This window comes from Nelusetta ayraudi, unplaced genomic scaffold (assembly GCF_046127955.1).
Source record: "Nelusetta ayraudi isolate G7.1 ecotype Tasmania unplaced genomic scaffold, CSIRO-AGI_Nayr_v1 ptg000028l, whole genome shotgun sequence".
NCBI classification, from domain to species: Eukaryota; Metazoa; Chordata; class Actinopteri; order Tetraodontiformes; family Monacanthidae; genus Nelusetta; species Nelusetta ayraudi.
Window position 1 is genome coordinate 1,704,505 of NW_027466078.1, and position 22,996 is coordinate 1,727,500.

A 22,996-nucleotide genomic window follows, 5' to 3' on the forward strand; every position below is an offset into this window, starting at 1 on the left:
GGCCAATTCCAATTCCTCCCTTAACTCCTCAATCTCAACCCTCGCACTTAACCCTCAATCTTGGCCCTCAAAAATAAGTGTAAGGGCTATATTGTGACTTAGAAATGGGACACACCTTAAGTGCAGTTACGTCTTAAGACTGTGGGGGGCGGCCTTACGCCAAAGCTACATCCAGTATGTCGAGAAGACGATGACGACGAAGAAGAAGAAGAAGAAGAAGACGAAGAAGACGGAAAAAGACGAAAAAGAAGACGACGACGACGACGACATTTTAGCGACAATGCCGTCTGCTTCGCTGATTTCCTTTGCGTGGGCTTTGGGCATCTTCATGAGATTGACTACTGCCAAACGGAAAAATGATCGAAAGAGAAGGCTCTTCCGACGCGTCGTAACGCTCATGGATCAGATTCAGGTATGTAAACACAATACACAATTAACAATATAAACAATAAGAACAATGAAAATAAACTAAAGCAAATAAATCTTGTTACTCATGAAAGATCAGAATTAGAGGGACCGTAGATATATGAATTAAGCGTTGAAGTGCTTAATTGCTGATGTATTAGATAAATATTTTTTTTCATGTGATCTTTCCAGAGTGGTCATCCAATGGTGTACTGCAAGCTGAACCAGGACGTGCCAGTACTGCGACTGTGGTTCAATGTAGAGGCTGAACTGAAGCAGGACTTTCGTCTGAGCAGAAGAGCCATGCAGGGTCTACAAAGGCTCCTGCAGAGGGAACAGGACAATGGCTGGGGCTCTCAACTAGAGGTCCTGATATATGTTTACTGGCTGGCTCACGGCTTGTCCTATCGGGTTGTTTCCAGCGTCTTCTGTGTGCCAAAGACAACTGTACACCGTGTCATACACAGAGTTGCACGTCTGATCTGGCTCAACCTGAAGCTAGCCATCCACTTCCCAGAAGACCTCAAAGAAGTTGGAGAAGGATTTGGGCAGCTTTCAGGAACCCCTGTCCTGAACTGTGTCGTTGGCGCAATAGATGGCTGCCATTTTCGCATCAAACCTCCCTCTCAGCACAGACTGGACTACTTAAATTACAAAGGGTTCTTCTCAATCAATATGCAGGCCATTTGTGATTCAAAGGGAAAGTTTCTGGACATTTTTGTTGGGTATCCGGGGTCAGTACACGACACACGCATCATGAAGAACAGCACATTTTACAGGTCCCAACAGTACCCCCCCAGAGATTACATTATTCTTGGCGACGGAGGCTATCCCTGTCTGGACAAACCAGTCAGCCTCATCACACCCTACAAAGAGCCTGTAAGGGGACGCACAGAGGCCTGCTTCAATTTCCACTATTCCCGGGGGCGCAGCATTATCGAGAGAGCTTTTGGTATGTTGAAGACGAGATGGAGGTCAACACTTTTCAGAGCTCTGGAGGTTAGGCCAACATTTTCAGCTGTAGTCATCGCTACCTGTGCCTTTTTGCACAATGTCTGTTTAGAAAATGGTGACATGCTAGAGCCAGACAATGATGCTACACAAGAGATCTTTGACCCTCAACCACACTGTGAAGCCCTAGTGGCAAATCAAACATCTGGTAGTGCCAAAAGGGACCAACTGGCTGCCTTAATTTCTGGCCAAGACCAACAGGGTTGAAAAAATGCTGTCTACAACATATGGAAAATACTGAGCATGTATATAGTTTTAAAATGTTGTGAGTGAATTTTATACACATTTGTTCAATAAATACTTTTCATAGAAATTTACTTTGTTTTTCTTGTTTTTTTTTCCTGTGTGTAACATTTCTACTTGCAATCTGAGACAATCTGTTATAATGACATAAGAACAGTTATGCCCACAATCTCAAAACTCAAAACTTTTTTAATTTAAATATAAATATGAAATACAACAATACAGGGATAACATTGATAATATTCATATATATATATATATGTATATATATATATATATATATATATATATATATATATATGTGTGTGCACTGTTAACACTGTCAGTTTAACACAAACGCAGTTATCACTGACGGATCCACAAGTTTTTTGTAGCCTGAGTTAAACAGAAAGAAAAGAGCGCCGTGTATTCTCTAAATAATATTAGCTAATAGCACAATAGAGGATACATTATTCTGTCCTCTGTCGCTACACAACGAAGTAACGTGAAGTATTACGCAACAATGATGTTAATAATCCATAAAAAGTATAGAACTAAGACAAGGAAATGTTTTCGTAATATTGTAAATAATCTTTATTAACTTAGAAAATACTTACATTTATAGCTCGCTCTTTTCGCCGCCATTGTTTTCGGAAAAGTTTTGTCGAAAATACGCAATGCCTTCTGGGTAGCCCTTACTCCCAAGGGTGGTGCCGGAGAATCTCAATATTGAGGGCGATACAGCCCTTGATCTCGTCCCTCAACTTGACGTTCTTAGAATCGGGACAGCACTTGCACCTAGCAGTAGTCTGATTTTAAATGTCTGATCCTAATTGTCAATAAAAAAACAAACAAAAATAAACTGATTTTCCTTTTCTGTCAGGTTTAAACCCTCAAAGTATGAAAGGGACACACAGGAGTCAAGTATATCTTACTCGCGAGGAGAGCAGTGACAGAAAGCAACCTCAGTTATATTCCACCCACCCTACTCTGAAGCGCTTCCGACTGCAAATCTCCTTTTTATTATCATCTTTTGGGCCAGTCCCTGGTTACATGGGTTTAGGTCATTTAAAGTTGACATATGCACGAGACAGCACTCAGACATCACACCTCCTCCACACTAGAAGGTCAAGACATAGTACTTTCTTCTAAACAGGAGGTCATGAAAAGTTATTCTGCTTTAGGTGTTAAAACAACAGGAAACACTCACTTCTCCGTCTCATGAGCTGCTCCTGCATGAGTCTTCCTGTTCTTCTTTCTGCAAGACGTCTGCTGCAAAGCTGTGATTATGAGACTTTCGCTTGTAGCATGCATAGTATATATTCATCTCTTAGCTTAAGCATATTTTGAGATAAAATACAAAACATCTTCATTTTTCCAACATTCATCTAGATAATGTCACTATACCCAGCACGTACTCACCTACCGGAATTGGAAGGGTCTTAAAGGCAGAGCTGCATCATTTCTCTGATGCCAGCTCTAAGGGCTATGGTCAGTGTTCATATCTGAGTATCCGAGACTGCAAAATGAAGAGGGAGATGTTTACTACTCCCTAGTTGTTGGAAAATCACGTGTCTCACCTACAAAACTCACTACCATCCCAAAATTGGAGTTGACAGAGGGAGTGGTTTCAGTAAAGACAAGCAAGCTGCTCAAGGAGGAATTTGGATCTGCTGACATTGAGGAGTTCTTCTGGAACGACTCAAAGGTGGTCTTAGGATATATAAAAAGTGAAGTACGGCGGTTCCACCCCTTTGTAGCTAATCATGTCCAGAAGATTCAGTTGAGCTCAGCTCCTCACCACTGGAGATACGTACCAACCAAGGAGAACCCGGCTGATCATGCTTCGAGGGCCTAAACAGACTTGTAAGGAGGGTTACGATCTGCCTTGGTGACAGGAAGCTTGGCAAAAGGGGAGAGCATTTCCACAAGATGTCTGAAGTAGAGCGCCCAATCCAGAAACTAGTCTTGCTGCTGGAAGCTGACTAAACTGTCTTCCTTCTCCTATGATTTATAGTATCCTCCTGTCATACCTTATCATATTGACACAGTTGTTAAAGGTTGTCATAGGGCACTGTATGTGGGTTCAAATAAGAAAAGTTTTTTTTTTGTAAATCATCCGTGCTTAATGTTAGTGATATGCTGTTCCATTATTCACTCATGATTGGTGGGAGTGTAAGTAAATCAAAAATCTAATTTCTATTATTATGGTATTGACTTCCTGTGTGTGTGTTTTATTCTGATGGGTACCGGAAGTAGCTAGCCATTTGTTTGTTCGAATGTTTTAAGCTTTACATCGCTCTGACAAGACGGCGAACAGCGATCGGTTGCAATTGTTTAGCTCCAAAAGGTTTCCACGTCGTTAAGCACCCAGCTGGGAACAAGGTATTATTGAAATAACATGTTTGATGTTCAACTTTATGTAATTTGGTCAGTTTGGTCACATGCTAACAGCTATGCTGATATCGGCTCCACGGTAATGGTTTATGTGTTCATACTTATTTTGTCCTTTAGCTCTTATGGTGTTAAAGGAAGAACTGAGCATAAATAAAAGCCTGTAAAACATCAGTAAGCTTCACCATTGTCTGGCTGGGGTTAGCTACAGCCGAGTGTCTCCGGCTGTCAGTCAAACAGGGTGGGCAGGGCCTGGACGCCACTTCCTGTTTGTGCTCCTGGTGACTGTTGTCCACCTGATGTTTGTCTCCACGGCTGCTGGATGTTTGTACCACGTTGTTTCTCTTCCTCTGCAGCCCATTCACCCCACAGATTAATAATGTGTCATTAGTCCACATGACAACTTTATTACTGTGGAAACACAGCTGAGGTCTGTTTCCTCTCTGGACCTTTCCACCCTGACCTTTGACCTTTCAACAACTCATCCATCTGATCAACCTTCTGACTGTTGATCCGTTTGTCAACAATCAGAAGAATGCATGTAAATATTGTGAGAGAATTTTGTCTTTTGATTCTGCTTGTTGGCTCAATGTGACAACAGTCAATCAATAAGTCATGAAATATGCCATCAGTCTGTATTGCACAACAATGTCAAGTCAATGATCAACTGTTGAATTGAAGCAATAAAGCAATAAGACAATCCAGAGAGCAGTGGGAGTGTTTCCTGGCAGTGAACTGGTGCCAGTCAATGAGCTGACGTGACTGATGTCAGGCTGCAGGACCAGCTGTTCACCAGAGGGGGGAGGCAGAGAGTCAGCAGGAACTCACATCTTTTATTTCACACCTGACAGTCACTCTGCTGCTGATTGGTGGAGTGGCTGTATAGGTTCCGCCCCTTTTGCGCTGATAGTTAATGAGTGCTGATCTTTGGCCCTGTTTGCACTTGGTCACTTGTAACTGCTTTGGGGGATTGGATCACGAGAACGGATCTCGAAGCATCTGTTCGCACGTAGCATTAACATGCGTCTCGAGCGTGCCATTTGTGATCGCATTACCCCCCCTGCAGAACCTATGCAAATGCAACATGCGTCATTTCCGTTTTTTTGTTTTTTGTTTTTTTTTTCAGTCAAGGACATCAAGTTTATAGTCAAAGGCACAAAAGTTGAAACCAAACTGGGAGACAAGGACTGATAGCAGGAAGCCAGATACATGATTTCCTTTTGCCAGCAACGCAACACACAAAAGACCAACAACTCAAACGGGACGTGATGTGGGACAAAAAAAAAAAAAAAACAAGCTTTACTTTGCAGATGCAGTGAAGCTCTGCGACAGCAGTGAGGATGAAGCTCGACTCTCCGGGAAGGAGGACAAACTCTTAATCCTGGCAGGATTTCACTAAATTATCAATGAATGATTAATGTCTGCAGCTCTGCTATCACCGCAGGGGGAGAGAGAGAGAGAGAGAGAGAGAGAGAGAGAGAGAGATGGGGTTGAAAAAAACATTTTCATAAGAAGGAGGAGTCTGACAGGGTTTTTTTTTTTTTTTTCCCTTGTCCGGTCTGGCCATAATGACAAGCAGAAGTGTCTCTGAATGTCTATGATGGCTGACAGATTTTATTCTCAGAGGTAGATCTTGAGAGTGTGAGCCACGTGGGTGGTTTCAGGAGCTACCTCTTCAGTGGTTTTATTATAATGTTCTTGGTGACATTCTGGCCATGACCGGACTGAGGGGGATAGATAGGGGGGTGAGTAGAGAGGGGAAATGAGTGTGGGAGGGGTGGGGGGGGATGAGATGATGAGAGGGATAGAGAGAGAGGAGTAGAGGAGGCAACTGGCAACAATATACAATTGTGTTAAAAGAGAACAAAACAGCTCGTAAATATGCATAGCTAATTGTCAGATAGTGCATATATACCCATACAAACATACATGCGAGTTCATACAGTGATGATAATAATAATAGCGATGATAATAATAACAAAGTTAATAGTAATAATAATAATAATAATACTAATAATGTTCATAGTAATAATAACGATGATAATAATCTACTCATGGATAAATAAGACAATAAGCTATGCAGTAGTGTGCAACAGTGTACCTGCGCTCGGTACCCAAGGCAGGCCCGGGCACCCAGAGGCCCCCCCCCTACGGACCCAGTATAGCGCATCAACCGGCCCCCTCCACCCCCCACACCCCCCAGCCACCCTCACCGCCCCGGGACCCCCCGGCCCCCGGGGCCACAGCCGCACCCCCGCCCCCAACGCCGGCAAAGCGGGCCCCCGAGCGAGAGTCCCCCCTGGTTCCCCCTGTGCCCTGTAAAAGAAGAAGATAAATAATTAAAAAGATACAATTAAATACTCAATCTGTGGGCCCCCGCCCACCACTGTCAGACCCCCGTGTCTCGGGTCGTCGCCGCCCAGCCGCCCTCGAGCGGCGGAGGGGGACCACCCGGGCAGCGGCCCGGTCCCGGGATTGGGGGAAGGGGGACCCCGCCACAAGTGGCAAGGTCCCTATAAGCCCAGCCGGTCTCGCACCTCGGGGGCACCGGACTGCACAGAGCCCATCCAGGGTGGGAAAGATATCTGGTCCAGCCCCCACTAGCAGGCCGACCCCACTGTGTGTAGGAGTGTCAGTGTGTGTATATGTGCACTTGCTGGTGTTTTGGACTATCTTGCATTTAAAATGGAAGGGTGGTAAGGCCCTGGGGCAACCACACTGCTGCTGAGCAGGGCGGCGGCCGCAGTGCACGAACCCCCCCCCCCCCCAGGTCATTTCCGTTTTTAACCACTAGGGGCAGTAAAGCGCAAAACCACGGCTAGTTTCACCTGAAAGCGAATAAGAATCAACTTCCTGTTTGTGGACTATATCAAGTCACTCGTTTTAATTCTACTGCAACTCGTATGGATCCGAATGAGGAGTAACGACTGGTGGGACAGAGTGGTGACGACTTTATTTTCGGATCAACAGTGGCTGGCAATTTTCGGATGCAACGTCGCACATTTAATCTCATATGTGGGAAACTGCGACCGCTGCTCCGCTGACAAAATACTCATGCGGAATGAAATTTATTAGCATCCTAATAAAAGAGTCCAACAAAAATGATTTGTTTTCGCTTCTTGTTTGTAACTTTATAATGACTACGCCGAGAGGTGGGGCACCGACCAAGTACGTACACGGGAGAGGTGAGTGGAGTAGGCGGTCGTTAATGTGGACTGAGCTCGCATTCTGTTCGCACGTCGGTGACAAATGCGTTTTTATGCGATGTGACTACCAAAACCCCCTCCCCGAGGTGGTTTTGGGATTCGGATGACAAAACAGATTTGGACTGTTTGCACTTGGTTTCTTCGTGTGTTTTTTGCCGATCGGAATACGAAAAATGCATGAAATGACCAAGTGAAAACAGGGCCTATGTTCAGCTGGGTTCCAGTTTGTTCTTCCTTCTTTTCAAAGTCAATTGGGAGCAAAATGCCTCTGAGTGAAGTTTCTGTTAGTTTTTTGTATTTGCTCAATAACCACATCTTGAAGTCCCCACTGATAGAGTGAAAGACAACCATCCCCCATTGGCCATATATATATATATGTGTGTGTGTGTGTGTGTGTGCGTGTGTGTGTGTGCGTCAGTAGCATTAACATCACCTGCCAACATTAACCAGACGACCCAGTTTGTGAACCCTGAACTTTGATCTGTCTTCAGCTGTCAAACAGAGAAATGAAAAAATAATTTAAAAACCATCAAGTTTCATATTAAATATTAAAAGTTAAAATGTAAAAATGAGTTTAAAAAGGTTTACAAAGAAGTGGCTTCATTGAACAGCAACATCTCTTTCCAGCAAGGTGTCTTTTCATCATTGTCTTGAATATTTTGCTGCTTTGCCAACTATTGAACCATTTTCAATCAACAGCTTTGCTTCATAACATTTCTAAAACAAACTCACTAGGAATAAGAGTGCAGGGTGTAACTCTGGGTGTCACCAACAGAGCCAAACCAGGCAGCAGCTGGATTCTTTTTGGTTATTATTGTGTTATTTCAGTGTTGGCTGAGTCTCCACTGGTCTGGATCAGAAACCTCCAGTCCTCCCAGTCCCAGACAGGAGAGCCTTAAACAGTGGTCTGGAGACCAAGACCACTCTGGAGTACTACAACACTACCTCAGTGATGACCTCGCAGGTCCACCTGTTAGCACCACCAGCCTTGAACAACACCACAACGTCATCATATGCTGAGATCCATCTGCTCCGGCCTCCATCTCCAAGTCCTGCTGCTTCCACTGAGGATTCAGCTCCACCAGTGGCTTCTGGGACGTCTCTCCCAGTAACCACAGCAGCTTGTAGGGAGAAGCAGTCCGCCAGCCACCAGGCTGCACTGGGGTCAAAGGTCGTGACACGCCCACAGACAGTGTGTGTGTGTGCAGCTTGCTGTTTAGCGCCACTTATTGTAGTTCTGTCACCACTAGATGGAGCTCTCCTCTTCATTCTCCTCCTCACCCTTCCTCACCTCCAGCTGCAGAGAGAAGAAGAGACAGCAGGAGTCAGGACTCACTCTCCAGACTCTCAGTCACATGTCAAGTGTGGAACATATGAAGGTCATGTGACCATGGAGTGTTGGACTGATACTGAGGCCTGATGAAGATGAACTGATCAATAATTGAGTGGTGAACTGAGAGAAGAAGCAGTTTGGCAGCAGATGTTGGATGAATGAGGAGCAGCTGGACGTCACCATCCTCCTCTCACACTGTGACTGGGAACACTGGCCCTCTGCTGTGGGATCAACTGGCTTTGGTGCTGGAACCATCATCCACTGGTTCCAAACCAGTACTGACCTCACACTCTCCAGTTGATGGTCTCTGCTGTGGACAAGATTCATCAGTGGCTTCACTGATGAAGCCTTTGTAGTATCTGAATCTATGTATATGACATCATTTGATCCAATGTAGATGGCCTGATGTGAACTCAGCAGTGAACCCGCTGCTGCACTCCTTCCCTAAGGGCGTCAGTTTCCATATATGGTCTTGTTATTGCCACTGCCACCAAATTAAAACCAGATGGCCATTGGGGGATGCAATTATGGAATGCATACATTCTCCCCCACTTCTAGCATCTTCCTCCCTGGTTGCTGGGAGGTATAAGAGGTGATGTGAACAAAGGATCATCGGAGTTGCTCACATCTGGCCCAGAGACATCCCCAGGCTTTCTAGGTGCCTGACTGACTTCTGACTTCTTTGCAAATAAACCAGTTTTTATACAACTAAGTCTGTGTCAGTGAAGACTCCTTCAACATCTACATCACGCGAAGCCACCAGAAGAATTCACCACACCTTCAGCTGGTTCCCTCTCAGGTCCAGGTGTCTGAAGTGGGAGGGGGGGAGGGATTGGACTTCAGAGCTGAGAGCAGCCAATCACAGCTGAGCTCTGACAACCTGCAGCTCTCCAACCTGAATAAAGAATAAATGATTGAGAGTTTATAATGATGGAGAGTTTTTCCAGGGTGTCATCACTCTGAAAATCAAAGTGAAATGTCGACTTCAGAATCTGACACTACAGAAAATGTCACCTTGAAATTAAATCCTCAGTCCAAAACTAATGTGTGTGTAAATGATGTTGGTCACATGACCACTGATGACCTGCTTTAACTTCAAACATGAACAGAATGAAGTTTTCATATTTCTGGATGTTATTTTGATATGAATCAACCTTCAGCCCACCAACCTGAATAGAGAATCAATATTTGATTTCTTCCATGGTGTAAATGTCATTTTAAGAGTAATTTCTCCATTTTTCCAAAACAAATGTGCACATTATAAAGACTCACAACAACAAAAACATAACAACTGTGTGAAGGAAAAAGCAGCAGGCTGAAGCCCAAGCTGATTATTGCCTATCCTATACAGTCCATAAGATTATCTGGAATAATTTGTCAGACAAAATCAAAAAGGAAAAAAAGAGAAACGCAACTCAATAAAATATGCTTGACATTATTCTTCATCACTGACTCACAATTCAATCATTTATCCTCATCATCATCAAGTATTTTGCCCTTCAAGATTTTTTCAACTCAACAAAGAAGCACACATTTTCAAATGGTCACTGATCCCATTCCAAAATGGAACTCCCAGAAAAGAAAGACATCTATACTTAACAATGCTTCTCACCTTCCATCATTCAAAGACACTCAACCCTCTGAACATGGATTGATTTTCTCTCACTTTAAAAAACTTAGAATACTGAGTGCAAGATTTTCATTCTTTCCTGGAAATAGTATTTCTAATGTTTTCAAGTCCACTATATCTATGAATTGGAAGATCTTTGACTCTATCAATCATTGATTTCTGCATTAGTGTTTACGTACCTTCCTAAACCTATCACAGCCTTCCTGCAGTTCCTCACAGCTGGAATCAGTCTCAATCTTCCCTCCATGGTTGTGTTGTACTTGCTGAGGTCCAACTCCTCCAGAACCTCCTCTGACATCTGCAGCATGTAGGCCAGAGCTGAACACTGGATGGCTGAGAGTTCCTTCTTTGATCTGGTCTCTGACTGCAGGAACTCTTGGACCTCCTGATGCACCGACTGATCCTTCACCTCCAGCAGACAGTGGAAGACGTTGATGCTTCTGTCAGGAGAAACATCACCAGTGTTCATCTCCTTCAGGTTGTTGATGACCTTCTGTAAGGTTCCTGGATGGTTGTCAGTGAGACCCAGCAGGCCTCCTAAGAATCTCTGGTTGGATTCCAGACTGAGTCCATGGAGAAAACGAACAAACAAGTCCAGGTGACCGTTTGGACTCTGCAGGGATTTCTTCATCATCCTCTTCAGGAACCCATCAAGGGTGTCCAAGGTTTGGTTAGGATTATGGCAGTCTTCCTTTTTAAAAAAATTTAAACGTTTTAAAAACATATTTTCTTGTGATGTCCCTGCTTTTGAGTCTTTCAGGAAATCCTGAAGAACCTCCTTCTTCCTCTTGGTGTGACAGTGGAAGCTGAAGACTGCAGCCAGAAACTCCTGGACGCTCAGATGAACGAAGCAGTAGACGGTTTTGTGGAAGATCACACTCTCTCTTCTGAAGATCTCTGTACAAACTCCTGAGTACACAGAGGCGTCAGTCACACTGAGACCAAACTTCTCCAGGTCTTCACTGTAGAACATGATGTTTCCACTCTCCAGATGTTCAAATGCCAGCTGGCCCAGCTTCAGAAAAACCTTCCTGTCAGCCTCCGTCAGCTCCTGTGGACCTCCTCCATACTTGTGCTGCTTCCTCTTGGTCCGGACCAGCAGGAAGTGTTAATACATGTCAGGCAGTGTCAGTCTCCTCTGTGCTCTGAGCTCAACATGCTCTCCAGAACTGTGGCAGTGATCCAGCAGAAGACCGGGATCTCACACATGATGTGGAGGCTCCTGGAGGCCTTGATGTGGGAGATGATCCTGCTGGACACATCTTCTCTATCTCTGAACCTCCTCCTGAAATACTCCTCCTTCTGGTCATCGGTGAAGCCTCGTACTTCTGTCAGCCTGTCCACACATGACGGAGGGATGTGATTGGCTGCTGCAGGTCTGGAGGTTATTCACAGCAGAGCCGAGGGAAGCAGATCTCCTCTGATCAGGTTTGTTAGCAGGACGCTGACTGACTTCTTCTGAGTGACGTCGGTCACCACCTGGTTGTCCTCAAAGTCCAGAGCCAGTCTGCTTTCATCCAGGCCGTCCAAGATGAAGAGAAGTTTGCAGACATGCAGCTGCTCTGCTGTGAGCTTCTCTAACGTTGGATGGAAAACATGGAGCAGCTCCAGAAGACTGTAGTGCTGCTCTTTGACCAAGTTGAGCTCCCTGAATGAGAGAGGAAGCACCAGATGAAGGTCCTGGTTCTCCAGGCACTGGGCCCAGTCCAGAGTGAACTTCTGCACTGAGAAGGTTTTTCCAACCCCAGCGACGCCGTTGGTCAGCACCACTCTGACTCTGAGTCCCTGCTGCTCAGGTGAGGCTTCAAAGATCTGGCTGCACCTGATTGGACGGTCGTGGAGGCTCTTCTTGGTCTTCTTGGTCTTCTTGGTCTCCAGCTGCCTGACCTCATGGTGTCTGTTGACCTCCTCACTCAGTCCCTCAGTGATGTAGAGGTCAGTGTAGATGCTGTTGAGGAGGGTTTGACTTCCTGCTTCTTCACCTTCAGTCACACGTTCACATCTCCTCTCCAGACTGATCTTCTGCTGCTGTAGAAGCTCCTGCAGACCATCATCAGCCTCTGGAGCAGAGAGAAGGTTGGAGAAGAAAATATCAGTGTGACAGTGTGAGCATCATTTCCTGTCCACAACTTGAAGCTGCTGCTGCTGCTGCTGCTGTGTGACTGTTTGCTCTAAATGTCCCTCAGTCAATCTTCTCACTGGAGGTCCTGAAGGATCTCAGAGGGAGAAGTGAAGGAGGTGCAGGTGGACAGTCTTACTGTGAGCAGTCTTGGTGTGACTGGCAGGTTGCAGTGCTGATGGAGCAGACTGGTCCCAGTATGAGCTGCTGGACACTGGGTCAGTCAGGACGTCACAGCCACCACCACCACTGCTCTTCCTCCTCCTGTGGAGAAGTTTGGGTTTGACTGCTCAGTTGGACAGCTTGGATGATAGTTTTTAGTCTTGAACACATTTTTCCTGTTACTGAAGTTTTGATTCTTCAGTCATACTAACTTACATGTAACACCCAACAAGATAAAGTTTCGACTTGGTCAAGCTGTCTATTCTAGAAGCACAGAGTGTCTTTTCTTCTGAAACACAAACAGTCAAATCCTTCATTTCAAAATAACTCCTGCACTGCAACTCCAGCTGCCAGTTTCCCTCTTGACTCAAACACTATGAACTGATGTGGTGATTCTACAGGAGCTCAAACAAGTTTAAAATAAGTCATTCATTCCCAACAAATGTGAACTGAAGAAGCAGCATCAGGAAGAAGACTGCAGAGGACGACACTCCAAGTTTCTTACTTTGCCTCAGAAGGTCCAGGTTCATGACTGAAGAATAGAGGTTCATCTTTGGACCAATCACTCTTCAGAGACACCATGCTGGGCCCTGGAGACTCTGACCTCCGTCTCCGTCCCTGAACTCTGCAACACAAACATTCCTTGAGTCAAAAACATCAATCTTTCATCAACTGTCTGCTGAGAAACATTAAAGGCAAACTGCTGCTCAGATTGAGGAGCTGCGGCAGCAACAGTGATGCTGCTCTTTATCTCTAGATGGTCTTCAGGAAAAGTGAAGAACTGAGAAGGAGAAGAGGACGGGCTGGGTTGCTGACCAGTCCACCAGTCAACCAGTTGACCAGTTGACCAGTCCACCAGTCAGAGGTCACTGGGTCATTGTCACCATGAAGGTGGTTTTCTGGACCAGTCTGGCAGGAAGATCAGAATCCCTTGACAGTCAATCAAGTGTCAATAACTGATGACTATTGACTAAATGATCCGATTAGAGTCAATATGAAACTGACTTTATTCTTCCAATCTTCATGAGATCAAACTGGTAGTTCACCCCATTATAATTCAGAATGCTATTGTCATAATAGTAATAGATTCGTAATAATCTATTATTCTGAGGCCTCAGGGTAAAATCACAAAATATTTCCTGCTCAGCAGACAAGCCAGTGGATATCCTCCCCCCTCCTCCTCTTGCTATACTGAGGACTCACATTATTAAACTGGGAGAAAGAAAAATACTTACAATGATTTTAAAAATTACAATACTGAAAGCAATGATTTCTGATCTGCCTCACAGTTTTCAGTCAGTGATGGTGTCTGTGACCAGAGTTTTCTTACTGGGTCCAGGTTCATTACTAAAGAATAGAGGTTCATCTTTGGACCAGGCACTCCTCAGAGACACCATGCTGGGCCCTCGAGACTCTGGTCTGACTTCTTCTCCATCCATCTCCTGAACTGGAGTCAGTCTGAGGTGAAACACAGCAGTTCTACTGTCAGCTCAGAACACAGTGCAGAACTTCACTGCAGTGGGAGAGTGCAGGACAGGTGCCTGCAGACACTGGAGTTCTGCTCCTCTGACCACACCAGGCATGATGAGTTTTTTTTACTATTTCATTATATTGTACCTAACTTCATATTAATATTTTCTGGAAATTCCTGGTTGTCACTTGATGATTCTCCTTCAGGGTGGTAGGGCTCAGAAGTCTGATATGGAACACCTTGATGCACCAGCACAACATCAAAGCTAAAGCTATTTGTTTCATGGGTGGAGATAAGAGCTGTTCGGCGTCGGCCACCAGTCCATCCGACGAAGGATGCGAAGCAACGGATTAATCCGTCGACTGGTGGCCGACCCTGGTGCATCGAGGTGTTCCAGAACTGACAACAGGTTGGCTAGGGCGACCTCGTTTGCCTCCATATCTGGGACGGCAGAATATGCAGCCAAGCTCTCGATCACCTGCTCAACTCGGTCCCGAGCATCAGATTCAGATACATGATTCAACTCCACCTGGGAAGCTGTCAGGTTTAAACCCTCAAAGTATGAAAGGAACACACGGGAGTCAAGTATATCTTACTCACGAGGAGAGCAGTGACAGCAAGCAACCTCAGTTACGTTCCATCCACCCCACTCTGAAGCGCTTCTGACTGCAAACCTCCTTTTTATTATCATAAATGGGGCAGTCCCTGGTTACATGGGTCTAGGTCATCTAAAGTTGACATATGCATGAGACCAGAGCCGGCCCAAGGCATAAGCGAATTAAGCGGCGGCTTAGGGCCCCAAGGCCACTAGGGGGCCCCCAAGAGCAATCAAAAAAAAAAAGTTTTTTTTTTCCATGTATAAATGATGATTTCTATATGATCAAATATATGTTATTGTACAAAAACACACTTTCAACAGAGTGCAGCTGCTGATGTAGACCCTAATGATTCTTAATGCCTCTGTACCTCACGTTGTGCTTTATCACTTGGAATGTTGTGTAAATCAACCCCAGGACACTCTTGTAGCTGGATGTGCTGCCCGTTGAGATTGAAAACCATATGTGGCAGCCTGGACGTGATACATGATGCATTCATTGAAATTATTCAGATTAAGTTTGCATTGGTATTACTGATGTTTCTGATTATTTTACCTTTGGAGATACAGCAACAGCATCATTTCAACGTGTAATACATACATGTGTAAAGACATGTCAGGCCGTCAATAGCTGCCAGAGCTGCACTGAACTCATTGTAGGTGTGTGAATGATCAACAATCAATACTGGCTGAAATAGAGGGCCCCAAAATCAAATTTTGCTGAGGGCCCCAAGAAGAAGAAGAAGAAGAAGAAGAAGGCTGGGACTATTTGGCACCGGAGAGAGCTGAGGCCCTGCCCCCTGGTGGCCATTCCACGTCAGTGGCATCTAAGGTGGGACTTGGAATCTTGTCTTTAGTGGACGGAACGTTGCTGAATGTCAAAGCCTCATCAAAGGCCGTGACCTCAGAGGTCTGCTTTGCTGTAGGGATTCTAGAACTCTGGCCTTGTTAAAGCAGCACAGCGGCGCAACGCACACCAGTCGACATTGGAGGACGAGAAGAAAGAGAAGGACGTTGGAAGACGAGAAGGCTGAGAAGAAGGAGCATCGCTGCTGAAGAAGGATGGAGACGTCGGGTCAACTCGGAGCCTCGAGGCCTCAACTGGGCGTGCGGCTCATCAAAAGGTCAGCGCGGTTTCCACTCATCTTGTGATTGACTGAAAATATGACTTGTTGGAGAAGAAGAAGAAAGAGGAGAAGAAGGAGGAGAAGAAAGAGGAGAAGAAGAAGGAGAAGGAAGATGAGGAGAAGGACAAGAAGAAAGAGGAGAAGAAGAAGGAGAAGAAGGAGGACGAGGAGAAGAAGAAAGAGGAGATGGAGGAGGAGGTCAGAAAAGAATCAGCCAAGAGAATTATTTCACTAGAAAAGGACATTTTCATTTACACTTTCTAACAACTCATTGTGATGCTTGGAAAATTATTTCACTTCCACAAGAAACAAACAAATGTTCAGATTCCAAATGAAACGCTGATCATCTTTGTTCTGGAGCTGCATCAACATCAACACTGCTACAATGAAACACTGTAGAAATAAGAACCAATCAGAATGAAGTGCGTAAGTAATATTCAGTCCAGTTCATGAGGTGGATGTTCACCTGGAGAATATAGAGATATATTTTATATGATACAAATGCATGTGTTACGTCTCCCCAGGATGGAGGACCACAATAACAAATACAGTCCCTGTATAAAGCAGGTTGAGTGGAGAAGCGGAGACACAGTCGGTGCTTTAGGTTGAATGCGTCTGAGGAAACGGGGAAGGCACCGCCCCCTTTACCTGTCCCCAGCGCAACTCGTCCCAACACAGAAGTCCCCCCCCACCCCCTCAGACTTTCCGCATAAATGTCACCTAAGCACTCATATAAACAAACAAATTAATGAAAATAAACAATTGATTCACCTCAAACCGCTGTGATGCTGGTTTGATTTGCTGGTTGTTGGGGAGAAGAAGGGATGCAAGAAAAGAGAAAAGGGGCGGTGCTGCTGCCTCAGGGAGAAGAAAACATCACAAGTCATCAATAAACTGTCACGTTGGTTCAAAGGATGCTCACACGCTGGTTTCAAAAGGTGGCGCTAATGTTACATTAAATCTAGATGCTTGTGCCTCATCATATACTCACTGATATAAATATGCATCATCATATAATCATTGATGTGAATATGTATTCTTAGAGATGGGCAATCTGTGCTGAACACTGTAAGATTCTGTGCAGACTGACAGGACACCTCAGAGAAGACTCAGGAACACAGCCATTGTAAAACAGTGACCTCAGGTGACATTAGGCGACCTCAAGCGACCTAAAGTGACCTCAGGTAACCTCAGGTGACCGCAGGTTACCTTCAGTGTCTTGCCCAAGGACACAAGGGCGGACTAGAATGGAGCGGGATTTGAACCGCCAACCTTTGGGCCAACCCGCGTTACCTCCTGAGCCACAGTGGCCACAGTCGCTATGAAGGGCTACATGGCCCAGAACATTGCGCAAACAGCCGATTCACGAGTTCCTTTGCTGAGTTGAACTTTTTGAACCCTCACGTCCTCTGGGTGGTGAACCAAAGGGCTGGGGGCCTGGCCCAGACATGGCCTCCCTGTCGAGGAGCAGGCACCGCCCACTTCACTGACACCAACGCTAACACCAACAATTTTATTTTCATTGTCAGAGGTACAACTTCCATTACATTTAAGACATTTTTCATCAAAATAAAAACAAACATAATGTTAATACAGAATCTGTTCTTGAAACTCAGGACCTCTCCTTTCTCTCCATGTGCACATTATAAGAAAAAAATAAAATAATGCTGATGATAGCAACCATATTAACCAGGTTAATTACATTACAAAAAAACAGTAGAGTGACAGCACAGTGTAAAAAGCAAGTGCCAATAAAATGAGTCTAGTGTATCTGTTTTACTGTCCTGTACTGCACACTGCTCTTCCTCTATACTTGTCATGGTGTAATTACACACCAGCGCATGTTTGTAATAATTGTTAGGGATTTGGGGGGGGCGGTGTTAATAACAATACATTGAACAATAGAACAGTAGAACAGGGATGCGTCTTAGGGAAATACCTCTAGGGTTGCTAGGGTTGAGAATGATGGCACTCATTGGGCAGAAATTCACTATTTTAATGTGTTCTGGTGGCGGGAGCAGCCAGAGATCTTTGAAATAATACGCATCAGTCTGTTGTGTCCCTTGGATGAGGCGTCTTTTTTCTGCACAGGAAATCCACCTTTTTCAATCTGTCCATTTGCAGATGGAGTATGTGATTTTTTTCCACTAAATAAATGTCCTCCATTGAGTCTGTCCATTCTTTCACTGGAGGAGGTTCAGGATGCAACCAATGTCTGGTGATATTTGCCTTGACTGCAGTTATCATTATCATCAATAGGTGTCTATTGGCATCTCCCACAATGAAATCTGATTTACCTAAGATGGTTTGGTATCTTCTGATGAAATATTTATTCTACTGTTTTGTGCTCCTCTAAGCAGAAGCTCTGTAGACCTGGACACTTCCACAATATGTCATGTGGTGATCGTGGCTTTAATCCAACAGGGCAGGATGCAGGATCCACCACTAGATGGAGCTCTCCTCTCCACTCTCCCTCAGCTCCATGGTCCAGTCAGATCTGCTGCTGGATCATCAGGACCAGCTGATCCTCCATCAACATCACCACCAACTGTAGAGAGAAGAAGAGACGGTAGAGTCACCACTCACAGTCCTTGAAAGCATCGTCCCAGAGACGTTCACTGTTCACAGACTGTCAGTCACATGTTGACAGTGTCAAAGATGAAGGTCATGTGACCACAACAAAGTCATGTGTAATGCTGGAGTTAGCTCAAGATAACAGCAACAGTAAAGGAAGTGACTTATTATGGGCTGGACTGAATTGGGATGAAGTATTGAAGACGTCAGGAACGACTACGGAGCCTGTGAGTTGCACCAATAATATCACAACACACACAAACACAGGAACTGATTTGTAGTCTGATTTTGGGCCTTTTGTTCACTTCAGGACTTCTTTGCAGTTTTTTCTTCTTGAAGTCAGTCTTGGAATACGTGCTTCCGCTGCACTCCGACCACCTTCTTGACTGAGGAGTCCACGATATCTCTGTCTTCTGCTTGCTATTTAGTTCACTTGGGTCTCCTCCATGGCCTCGGAGCTCAACATCTACATCTCCATAGAACCCAGATCCAGCCATTCTGGTTCCAGGTGGCTCCAAAAGACCCTGACCATGCAACTGTTCTTCTAGGACGGACTCCTTCTCCTTCCAGGGTGGTAGCCGCCTGGCAGGAGGTTGTTCTGATGGTTCACTTCCTCCATGCGGTGGCAAAGGAAGTTGAGATCGCTGTCAAGCTAACTGTGGATACGCCTGACAGGAAGTTGCACCGACAGCGGACTCGCCCTTCACAGTAAAAGCTCATTTAACCTGGGTTACACATGTGGCTGGCTGACTGGCACCATCCTCCTCTCACACTGTGACTGGGAAACGTTATCAACCATCGTCCACTGCTTCCAAACCAGTACTGACCTCACACTCTCCAGTTTATTGTCTCTGCTGGTGACCAGATCATCCAGTATCTTCCCTGTTGACTCCTTCACATTGTTGTCACTCAGGTCCAGGTGTCTGAGGTGGGAGGGGTTGGACTTCAGAGCTGAGAGCAGCCAATCACAGCTGAGCTCTGACAAACTGCAGTCCTCCAACCTGAATAAAGAAGGAATGATGGAGAGAGACATTCACAGTTGGGTGTGTGCGTAATTTAAATCCAGTTTTACACATTTTTGATGGAATCAAAGTGAATTCCAACAAAGTCAATTCAAAGTCATAACAACAATCACTGCAGCAGTTGTAGAGTGAAGAGGGTGAACTGACCTCAGAGTCTCCAGTTTACAGTCTGGACTCTGCAGAAAACCACTCAGCTCCTCCACTGATGAATCCTGCAGCTGGTTGTCACTCAGGTCCAGCTGTCTGAGGTGGGAGGGGTTGGACTTCAGAGCTGAGAGCAGCCAATCACAGCTGAGCTTTGTCAACCAGCAGTTCTCCAACCTGAATCAAGATTTGATTTCTTCCATGGTGTAAATGTCATATTCAGAGTCATTTCTCCCTGTTGATGATCCAGATGTGCAGCTGTTGGGATCACTGAGTCATTCCCTCAAAGGAGTCATTGTGCCAGTGTGTTGTCAACACAACAACAAGGGCAGTGCGTCAGTCAGTGTGCAGCCAATCAGCAGTGAAGATGGAAAATAATCAGTGAGTCCTTTGTGTGCTTGTGGCTGTTTTCAGTCATCAGAGTCTCATTACAAGTCAAACACATTCTAAGGACAAGATGAAGAAATACTGCTGCACTATTAATCTGCCTCTAATATTTCTTCACAGGATCTTCTGCTCAGTCATGTGACCTTCATCACCAATCAACAACTTCCATTGAGCTCCAAAGTGACTGGAGACATTTTCCACACTTTCTTCCACCATCCAAAGTCTTGTCTGGCTACAGGTTGTTGACATGAAAATATCAACAACATCCACTTTGTCTAGATGAGTCTTTAATATCTGCTTCAAAGTCTTCACACTGAGCAGCGTTACACACCAGTTGTCATCTGCTGACACGCACTGGCCACCAGTAGAAAGCAGGAACTGACCTGAGATCTTCCAGTCTGCAGTTTGGACTCTGCAGTCCAGCACAGAGCAGCTTCACTCCAGGATCCTCCAGTGTGGTGTTACTCAGGTCCAGCAGTGTGAGATGGGAGGGGCTGGACTGCAGAGCTGAAGACACCACTGCACACTGAAGCTCTGAGAGTTCAATGCCTGTGTTTATCCGTTTGGTGAAATCGCAGCAATGAAGGAGAGCAGAGAGAGAAGTTGTGGTTGACATGAAACTCTGCTGGGTACAAAAGGGTTTCAAGACTCATTAACATGTGATCAGCTGCTTCCATCATCACCACCACCACCACCACCACCACCACCACCATCATCTCCATCAGCAGGTCCTCAGTGTCTCCACTGCAGTCTCCTCAACCAGGGAACACACACTCCAGTGTGTTCCAGCCACTGAGTGTCAACACGTCCTGTTGTGACTGACAGTGTTGCTCTGATCTTCTTCTTCAACTCAACATGATGCTCAGTTGTGATTAATGTTGACACACACACACACACACACACACACACACACGAAATTATTTAATTGTATCAAGGTGCAGAAAATAGGCATTTGATCAATAACAAACGTGCGCAGTCTCCAACAGAGCTCAATTAAAAAGTTGGTACTGACAATGGGGGGAAAGCGCCTACACCTGTGATCAACCAGGTGCAGTGGTTATCAAAATCATAGTCTCCCAACAGAGCTCAATTAAAAAGTGGGTACTGACAATGGGGGGAAAGCGCCTACACCTGTGATCAGGCAAATTAATTACAGCCTTTATATATAAGAGTGAGAATCATTTCTGAATGAGAGGAGTCAGATACTGAAACAAACAGAACAGAACAGAACAGAACAAACTGGACAGAAAACAAAAAAGGGAACAATGGACCCCAAAATAGTTAGCGAAGTCTTGCTTTACTTAGAGCATAATTCCTTCCCAAAGGATTTGACTAAAACGCAGCGACACACAATCAAGCGGAGAGCTTCCAGTTTTGTTCTCAAGGGTAAGTATGAAACTAATGTAAGCCTAGATGTTTAAAGTGGAAAGATGTTTCTCTCTGAACTTGTTGTGATCAATTAGATGGAATTCTTCATTATATCTGCCGAAGAAAACCTTGCGAGCACATTGCTCAAGTGGTGCTCTCGGCCTCTGAGGCAGAGGCAATTTTCCAAGAATTTCACTGCAGCAGCATTGGGACACGTTGTGGGGTAGAGAAAACCCACAATGCAATAATAACTCGGTACTATTGGCCTGGCATGCAAGCTGACATCAGGAAATGGGTATGTAATCTTTATTTCATTAATTATGTCATGAAAAATTTAAAATTTTTCAAGCAGTCACACCTAACTTGTTAATAAAACATGTTTTGTACAAAGTGAATTGAGATATTTACTTAGAAATCCTACATAGATTTAAACAATGCGCATCAATACTTTGCTTTTCTAGATTGCACAGTGTCCAGACTGCCAGGCCAAACGTGCGACTCTCAAAGAGAGAACACAGTACACGCCTATTACTGTAAGCTTGACAGCACAACTGCACCAATAATCAATGACATCAATCGAGAGTAACCCTTGTCTAACAATTTCTTTCTTTAAGGTACAAGAACCATTTGAATTGGTTGGGATGGACCTCATGCGCCTGACCATGACAGAGGACGGTAATCAATACATATGTGTAATGGTTGATTATTTTACCAAATGGGCAGTAGCCTACCCTCTGAAGAGTAAAACAGCAGAAGAGGTCCCCAGTTGTATTCTTAAATTTAGATACACATATGGTGTACCTCAGACTGAGACTGCTAACAGATCAGGGGACAGAGTTCAAGAATAAGGTGAGAACCAAACTGTTCATTGCGATATTCCTGTGCTTGATATAATGCACCCGTTTCTGTTCATTTGATCAACAGCTAAATAGACATCTGTGTGAGAAAATGGCCATTAAGCGGAGCTTTCGCTCTCCATACCATCCCCAAACAAATGGTTTGGTGGAAAAACTTAATGGCACCATTCAGAGGTGAGTTACTTACTTTTAACACATTTTCTATGTTGAAACAAGTGACTTTATGAAACATTTTCAGATCTTTAAACATTCTCTGTAAATCCAAGCCAAAATCCTGGGACAAATTTTTAGACTCAATGTTTGCACTGAGAACAAATAAACAACTAACAACCAAACAGTCCCCTTTTTTTTTTTTAATGTTTGGTCGAGAGGCCAAATACCCTTCACAGGTTCCCAATGATTATGAGGTAAGAACAAAATTTAACTTCCAAAAAATTGTGCTGACTACAGAACATTTGATATTTAATGTCTGTTACACTGAAGGTCACCCACGAGGAGGTGGAAAGACTTCAACAATGAGGACCCATTTGAGGGACTGCTGACACTTGAAGAAACCTACCTTGAAGTTGAAAAAAAATGTTGAAAAGTCACAAAGAAAAATTCAACATAAAAAACTTGAAAAAGGTGAAGACGTGACCTTTTGTGTTGGCGACAAAGTTTTGAAAAAAAACATCCGTCAAGAACAATGAAAAGGCGGCAAAATGGCCCCAGACATGTTGGGGCCATTCATTGTGTCCAACATAGAGGACAAACTGGTGTATTTAAAAAGAGGGAGGTCAACAATGTCAGCAAACATTGACCAGTTGGAGCACAACATTGAACAAGAGGAGAGAATTCCCGCAAAACTGAAAAGGATCGCAAGCTCTCCTCCGGTTCAATGCAGTGCTCCAAACGTCCCTCAAAGTGCTGCATGTCCAACTCCAGGTAAATCTCATGCTGCTCACGATTTGTCATTATATTAGTAGATTC

General features: G+C 44.7%; 2 protein-coding genes and 1 long non-coding RNA gene across 3 annotated transcripts in view; 1 reads left to right on the top strand and 2 right to left on the bottom strand.

The window, feature by feature from the left end:
- Positions 1–11,296, bottom strand: part of LOC142891194 (NLR family CARD domain-containing protein 3-like) — a 331,599-nt gene extending 320,303 nt beyond the window's left edge. The window contains exon 1 of the mRNA XM_076030658.1: positions 10,381–11,296. Coding sequence (XP_075886773.1) covers positions 10,381–11,174 — 794 coding nt within the window. The 5' untranslated portion in view covers positions 11,175–11,296. The remainder of the gene's footprint in view (positions 1–10,380) is intronic.
- Positions 1–22,996, bottom strand: part of LOC142891081 (NACHT, LRR and PYD domains-containing protein 14-like) — a 407,498-nt gene that overhangs the window by 326,818 nt on the left and 57,684 nt on the right. Inside the window, exon 10 of the mRNA XM_076030408.1 lies at positions 19,419–19,592. Coding sequence (XP_075886523.1) covers positions 19,419–19,592 — 174 coding nt within the window. The remainder of the gene's footprint in view (positions 1–19,418; positions 19,593–22,996) is intronic.
- The window catches only part of LOC142891092 (uncharacterized), a 2,570-nt gene continuing 626 nt past the window's right edge, over positions 21,053–22,996 (top strand). Inside the window, exons 1-5 of the long non-coding RNA XR_012927171.1 lie at positions 21,053–21,465; positions 21,632–21,703; positions 21,785–21,845; positions 22,095–22,201; positions 22,266–22,951. This is a non-coding gene — a long non-coding RNA (uncharacterized LOC142891092). The remainder of the gene's footprint in view (positions 21,466–21,631; positions 21,704–21,784; positions 21,846–22,094; positions 22,202–22,265; positions 22,952–22,996) is intronic.